The 7,221-nt window shown below is 34.7% G+C and overlaps 1 protein-coding gene across 4 annotated transcripts in view; it reads left to right on the forward strand.

Annotated features, from left to right (window-relative positions):
- Positions 1-5,327, forward strand: part of LOC110828084 (uncharacterized) — a 232,730-nt gene extending 227,403 nt beyond the window's left edge. For all 4 annotated transcript variants that reach the window (XM_022060405.2, XM_022060404.2, XM_022060406.2 and 1 more), the window contains one exon: positions 876-5,327. In XM_022060405.2, coding sequence (XP_021916097.2) covers positions 876-1,059 — 184 coding nt within the window. In that variant the 3' untranslated portion in view covers positions 1,060-5,327. The remainder of the gene's footprint in view (positions 1-875) is intronic.
- The last annotated feature ends 1,894 nt before the right edge of the window (positions 5,328-7,221 follow it).

Consider the following 7,221-nt stretch of genomic DNA (forward strand, 5'->3'; position numbering starts at 1 on the left):
TACTTGGTGCTGTGGGCAGCTGAAATCTCACTTAATTGAGCCATGCGATCAAATTTTATGCACCAGTGTTTAGGCAACAGAACAGAATAAAATAATTGACTTTGATGGAACCTGTAATGAACTACATTTGGCAATATCAACAAAATTGGACAAATCATGTGTATAGAATGACCAACAGTAGATTCCCAAAGGCAATTTTGAAATACCACCCTGCTGGGAAAAGATCTCTCAGCCGACCTCAGAAGAGATGGACGGAAAATACAAGACCGTAACAGGCCTCGTGGCCTAATACGAAAAAGGATGATGATGATGACTTTAATGGGTTCCTTTTGTATAGATTTTTATTTATATGTATAAAAACCTACTTTACTTTCATGAAATGGGGCCAAAATATAAGTCTGAAAATATTTTCTAAATAGTCATAAAATTGAAAAATATATCTGACAAACAAAAAATATAGTGGAAGAATTATTTTATGTTTACATATATATATATATATATATATTGTTGAAATTATGTGCATCTACCATGATATTTCTCTGAATATGTTTACAGTAATTGGGCATTTGTTTTCGCTTGAATCTGCTGTGTTATTAAACCAGTTGTTCTGTTGAAGATATCCGTCTTCTGGGTTATTGCGCTGTGTAGTCTGGTCGATGTTAACCAACGTTTCAGAGGTCATACTGCCTCCGTCATCAGGGCGATGATGACGGAGGCAGTATGACCTCTGAAACGTTGGTTAACATCGACCAGACTACACAGAGCAATAACCCAGAAGACGGATATCTTCATACTCAACGCTGTGAGAACCTCAAGTCTTACACAGTTGTTCTGTTGTTTGTATTTCAGACTAAAATGTCTTTTATTGGTTTCAGGTATCGTAAATGTGTGCGTCGCGTGGAGGAAGGTGTGAAGGAACCTGGACTGGTAGTGCCACAACATGACGAGTATCCCCGTGAAAACAGACAGCCACCTGGATGTGTTGCCCCTGAGCTGGTGTTCTTCTGCCGCCGTGTCTATGATTTCCGACAGCGCCGTATCCTGAAAAATCCTGGCTGAGATTGAGTGGGATACCTGGAGTAGAGCCAGTGCATGTTTTCAGTACATGCAGAAGTCATGTGTCAGTTTTGGCACGTGCCAAGTGATATAGTAGTTGACATCTGGGTCTTGGCAGGTGGTAGTGCTTTTAGAAATGTCAAACTTCTACACTCTGCTTCAAAATAAATTCTAATTTTTAATGTGAATATATATTTCAGAAATAAGTCTTTATAAAATGTTTCCAGCAGGAGCAGAGGTGGGGTTTCATGTTTAAGAATTACTAAACTTTACCAGGTGGGAGCGAGAATGTTTGCTTCTTATGGACGGTAACAGGCCCACATACTAAGCGAGAGGTAGTACAGCCGAGAGCGAAATCCAGGTTTTTACCTGACTCCAATCATCACTGTGTGAAAGGTGATGTGATCAACTTTAATTGTTTTTAACTTTTTTTAGTTCTTCAATATCATTACAGGGCTGATTAGGAAATGTGATAAGCAATTTAATTAGATTTATATTAACAGTCCTGCATTCTTATGTCTGCTTATTAGTTGTCACATTTTTTCCTTCATTCTGTCTCCCTGAAAAGAGACTTCATGCTAGTGGAATGGTCACAATCTATAGAACTCATATTGCAGACTGACGTAATGGCGGTGACTACATGTGAGTCAAAATAGAAAATAAATGTGCATTTCTGTAGGCGTCAAGGACATGATGGACTTCAGATGTCCGTAAAATATATATGTATATATATATATCATCAAAGCCTTAATGAAACAAAATGATGTAATGAGCAGACCAACTTTGTTGAAACTGTAAATGGAAAATTTAGGGACAACAAAGGGTATCATAATGTAACATTTTGTGAAAGTCTTCTAAAAGGAATAGTGTGATAAACATTTTTGTGTTAACAGAAATGCTTATCATCCTAGCATTTGTACCATAACATGTAAAGAGAATAGATATTACATTATTATTATTATTATTATTATATTATTATTATTATTATTATTAACATAGAGTCAGAATATATATAATATATTTAATTTAAAAAGTAAAATTAAATATTTATAAAAATGGAACAAAAAATGGTTTGTGTGGTCACTCAGGTAGGATTTTTTTTTCAAATGCTATTTTATAAAGAAATCTTTTTTTGTTTAGATACAATTCTTAGATAATGCTTAGTGTGAGACATACAGAACCAAGTTACACGGCTTTCCCATTTCTTTGGATTAGGCGTAACCTAGCTCATGATCGCACAATTGCTTGGTTAGTTGTTCCTTTTAAGGTTCTCCTTCCTGTAGTCTCTGGGGAGTAGGATCAGCGGATCCTTTGTTCCCCATTTCTGGTGCTAAATTATGACAATTCGGTTACTCATTCCACGAATGAGTAATAGAAGCCAGAGTATTGAACTAGGATCTAAAGGCACGTGGGTTCAGTAGCGTCTACTGATGTCCCTGGTTCATATCAACATAAGGGCAAGGATATTTTATGAGGGATTATATTTACTATGAAACTATAATTCCCATCCAGCGCTGTACCCTCTGTAGGGGGAAAGCTTCGTGGGGTTCTTAAGATGAGTATGTGGTTTATTTATTTTGTTTCTTTCTCATGTTTTAAATCTAATAATCTCTCGAATTTTGATAACTGTGGAAAATAGCATAGGATGAAACTGTGATTTTACAATATAAAAATGTAGACCAAAATCGTTTAAAGGGTCTTCCAGGCTACACTGTAAATCATGTTCATTGTAGCCCTGCACCAAGTAAGTTTACAGTTGCTTATATCCCAAATATCAGATTATGTGAATTTGTGACACCTGCAATAATACGGCCACAACCAAAGAAAATTAAAAATAAATTATGGCACTATTTGGAAGCTGAAGTTACATTTAACGTGATGGTAACGAGGTCACACCTTTATAGTTTTTATCCTTCTGCTAGGTATCAGTTACATTTTATAAGATTCTAGCTCTTTATTTACACTCTGTGAAACTTCAAATTGCTCGCTTGTAAACACTTGGTTTGTTTTGTTGCAGCCCTATTATTTTGGGTGTACTAGTACAATATTTGATTTGTTTTGTCGACGGAATTGTAAATGCATGCGGTAACATTGATTGAATTGACTAGTACAAACTAATTATGATAGACGGACCCGAGAAAATTTATTTGCGCAATTAGTAAAGTATTAATAGGAGGGACTGTAATTTTGGCATACAACAAATTTTTATTTGTTTTGTGATTTGGTGTCATGGGGAGTTACTTTTCTGCAGGTTATACAAGGACCTTGTTGGTTGAAGAGAAGTATTTTAAACAAAGGAGAAGTAATGAAATTGTGGGAATAACTTTTGTCAAAGTCACAGATAATGTGAAATGAAATACTTGGGTATATTGTATGTTACTGAAAGAAATTACCTGAATATAAATGTGGAGATTTTTAACAGGCAGTACAATAATTATGTGAATTCAGTGCTGTATAACTGGTTTCAAATTTTTCAGTTCATTATATACTTTCTTAATAGAGTGAAAGAATGGAATTAGTACAAACTTTAAGTGGATGATGTCACAGAAGCAATATTGTTAAGTTAAAATGATGTAATATTTTATTTTTGATGAAAGCATTTTGGATTTCATTCATAATTTAATGCATGTCCATACAAATCTTTCAAATTTAAAGGAAAGTTCTTTGATGCTGTTGTAAAAGATTATGAACGAGTTGTGAAAATCAAACACAGAATAATTACTATAATATTGATACTTCTGCAATGAAAACATGTAATAGCTTTTGTGATGATTTTGTTGTTCATGTTTAGCTTGAAGTTGGCATGAACAGAAGGTTGCTTTGTCACTTCTGTTACGTCTGGAGTGAATTATACATTTAAATTATTTTATATTAAATCATAATTAAGGAAAGTTCAGAATTAACATGAAGATATGTATTAAGGGAAAAATAATAGTACTCTTAGTGAAAATTCTTGTGTTCACGGTATCTGTTGGCGATGTCCGTTTAATCATGTTATACGTACACACCGTGCTGTGAATGAACTACACAAACTCCTTTGTATTTGTACAAAATTTGGGAGGGGGGGTTTTCTTTTTTTCTTAATGTAAGTTGAGTGTCCAAAAGTTTGATAAAATATAATTTTTCTCCTCTGATGCTGGAAAGTAAAATGGTGGGGCCAAATGGAGGGGGATACGATTCAAAGTCGGTAGGAAATTTGAACAGTTTGAGTCACATTAGTGTATTCCTTCACTATCCAAATAAATTTAACAGGAAACCAGTGATTAGTTGCATAATTTCATATTAATATATAATCAGATGTTTATCTTATTTTAGTAGCAGCTTCCATAAAATTTGTATTGTGCTTCCATTGGACACATCAATCAAACCTTGTATAAATTTAAATTTGTGTGTAGGATATAGCAGATTCACCAAGTTTAAAAATCAAAGTGTAAGTTGTAATTCATATTTTATGCAGATTTCATAGTTGGCAGACGTGTTTGGTTTCTGAGTGTGTGGTATGAATATTCTATTCTTTACAACATTTTAATGAATTTTTGTTGATATAGTTGTTACCTTTAATGTGTTTCAAATGAGTTTTGGGGATGATGGATAAGAAGCCTTATATCCAAACCATGGGGCATACAGTGCCTTATCCCAAGCAGGGATGATTAGGAAATGACAACATAAAATATGTCTCGCCTAGGGTATAAGTCTAGGTACTGGCAGATACAGACCGTAATACTATGCTTATGATTATTATTGCTATGTAATTGGTAATTTAGCACCAGCAAAATGGGACATAAAAATTCTAACTGTTGATTTTGTTATACATGCTGTGGAGGTTCGACTTTGCTATGTTGCTGCTTCATGGTGAGAGAAGTGTTGAGAGAACTTGTGAAATAATATTGGTGCAGTATTGCTATATATATTTTTATTACCAGTTATGGCCATGTGTTGTCTATCAAGTCTGTTTTTCTCCTTCATTGTACTCATTTTATTGTTTGTGTGTTAACTATTATCATTGATATCATCCTCACTTGCTTATTCATTCACGCGCAGAATGTAGATCGTATTCTAGTTGAGTCATTATTAGAATATTAGAATATTAGATTTAAATGCCTTCTGTAGGTGCCTTTGCATGCCAGCAGTATGAAAACAAAAGCACTCCAAGGGGAAAAAAAGTTCATTGTAAAGGAGTTACATACGACAGTTCGTTACTTTTTTGTTTCTCCCTCCCATGTCTGTTTTTCATCTCTTATGAGAATAAATGTGTGATATGTCTCTTACAATTGCAGTATTTCTTTGGAATATTATTTGCTTTCTCAGCAACACACCTATAAAACTCAGACTTCAGTGTGAGCCTTCAATTTTATGTAACTTGTTTATGGGAATTTGTTTTTAATTCTGGTGGCAGACCTGTAAGAAGTGCATTTTTCAATATTCAAAATCTTCTCAAGTTAAATGCTTGAAACTGATTAACACTGTGAAGCAGACTCTTCCTTCAGCATTTAATAATTATTAATCTCTTCAGAAAGTTCCTTGTTATTATGAGGTTGAATGATTTGGCATTATTGCCACAATAGTCCACTTTTGTTCCTGAGCTGTCGGTCCACATAGATTTTATAACTAATATATCCATTTTAATTTTACCCTGTTACTTGTGCCTCAACCTCTGAAGTTGCCTCATTTCTTAACCTTTAAACGACGGGGATTTAAATGGCAAAGTGGTAGCAGCCCTACGGAGTTTTTTGCAGGTTTTTAAACTTTTGTGCACGCTCTACGGAAAACTTTAATATTATCTAAAGTAAACATGTTAAATTGACGATATAAAAGTCATATTTATTCGAATAGAACAGAGAATACATAGAGTTTTTTTAAAAATGCAGTTAATATCTTAATTGCCTAAAAAGGCCTTAGTAACTTTACTTTCTGCTTTGGAAGCTCATTCGACATGGTAGAAGCCATGGTTGTGAACTAATGACCATACAGAAATATTTGTTTCCCCTACTTCAGTGGATACACATTATTTTCACAGATCATGGCAAGGAATGTGAGTAGCTTTGAATGGGGGAGTCTGAAAACCAAGCTGAAACCCACTTGACAATAACAATGTTTATTGCTGTTTATGGTTATAATTCCTGGGTCGACAGCTCAGGTTGAACTTGTCAGAACCCTAGAGAGCCCCTAAAAGAGGCCAAAAGACGTAGCCAAGTCTACTTACAATGTTGCAACTTTTGAGTTCCGCTCCGGGAACGTTCGTAGGGCTGAGTACACAACTTACGTCCCAGACTGGGAACGCTAGTAAGATAAAGGTTAATGTGAGATTTGACGTTCCCACAGTGATGAAGGTAATGATGTTAGTTTTGTGGGTTGCAGTACTTGTAGGTAGTTATCAACATTGTGGAAAACATTGGCAGTTACCTCCAAGTTTAAAAGGCATCACAACCCAAAATACCAATATTGGTTTCTTTTCATGATGTTTTTGAACGAACATTTTGAACACATGTTATTTTTATGATCTCAGATTTCATCTCTGCAACAGTAATAGATGAAAAATACAAATTATGAAGCTTCATGTAATGTAACTTTTCCCATTCCTATTCAGGTACCTTTATTCTTAGCACTCTGTGTCAAACACTCTGAACTAAATCAATGGAGCAGAGTGCTTTTCAGAAGCTAATAGTCACTCAGCTACTGAAGAAATTACCTGCCTTCTATGGAATTTGAAGGTTCATTACCATGTTATGAACCCACCACTGGACTCTATCCTGAATCAAATCCAGTCTGTGTCATCACCTGTTACTTTCATATCTTACTAATGTCCTACTTGTGCCTAGGTCTCAGAAGTTGATCTCTTCCCTTCCCAAAATTTTGTATACATTTATCATGACTCCCATGTGTGCTACATGTTATCCTTTTATGTTGTCTTTTCAAGCGTAAACAGTTCTGTTTGAATGCATGATTTTATATACAAATTATCAAATTATGAAGCTTGTCATCATGCATTTTTCTGGAGCTTCTTGTTACTTCATCTCTTTTTGGTCCACATATTCTCCTCAGTGATTTTTTCTGAAATACCTTAAGTCTCTGTTCTTCCATCACAACTTCTGATACCTAAATGTTTGACATTCAGTAATTCATATCCACCTCCTTTTAAGTCACCTCTTTCATATTATTCTCATC

This window comes from Zootermopsis nevadensis, unplaced genomic scaffold (assembly GCF_977971745.1).
Source record: "Zootermopsis nevadensis isolate Lab colony 2312 unplaced genomic scaffold, Znev_1.0 Znev_ptg000011l, whole genome shotgun sequence".
NCBI lineage: Eukaryota > Metazoa > Arthropoda > Insecta > Blattodea > Termopsidae > Zootermopsis > Zootermopsis nevadensis.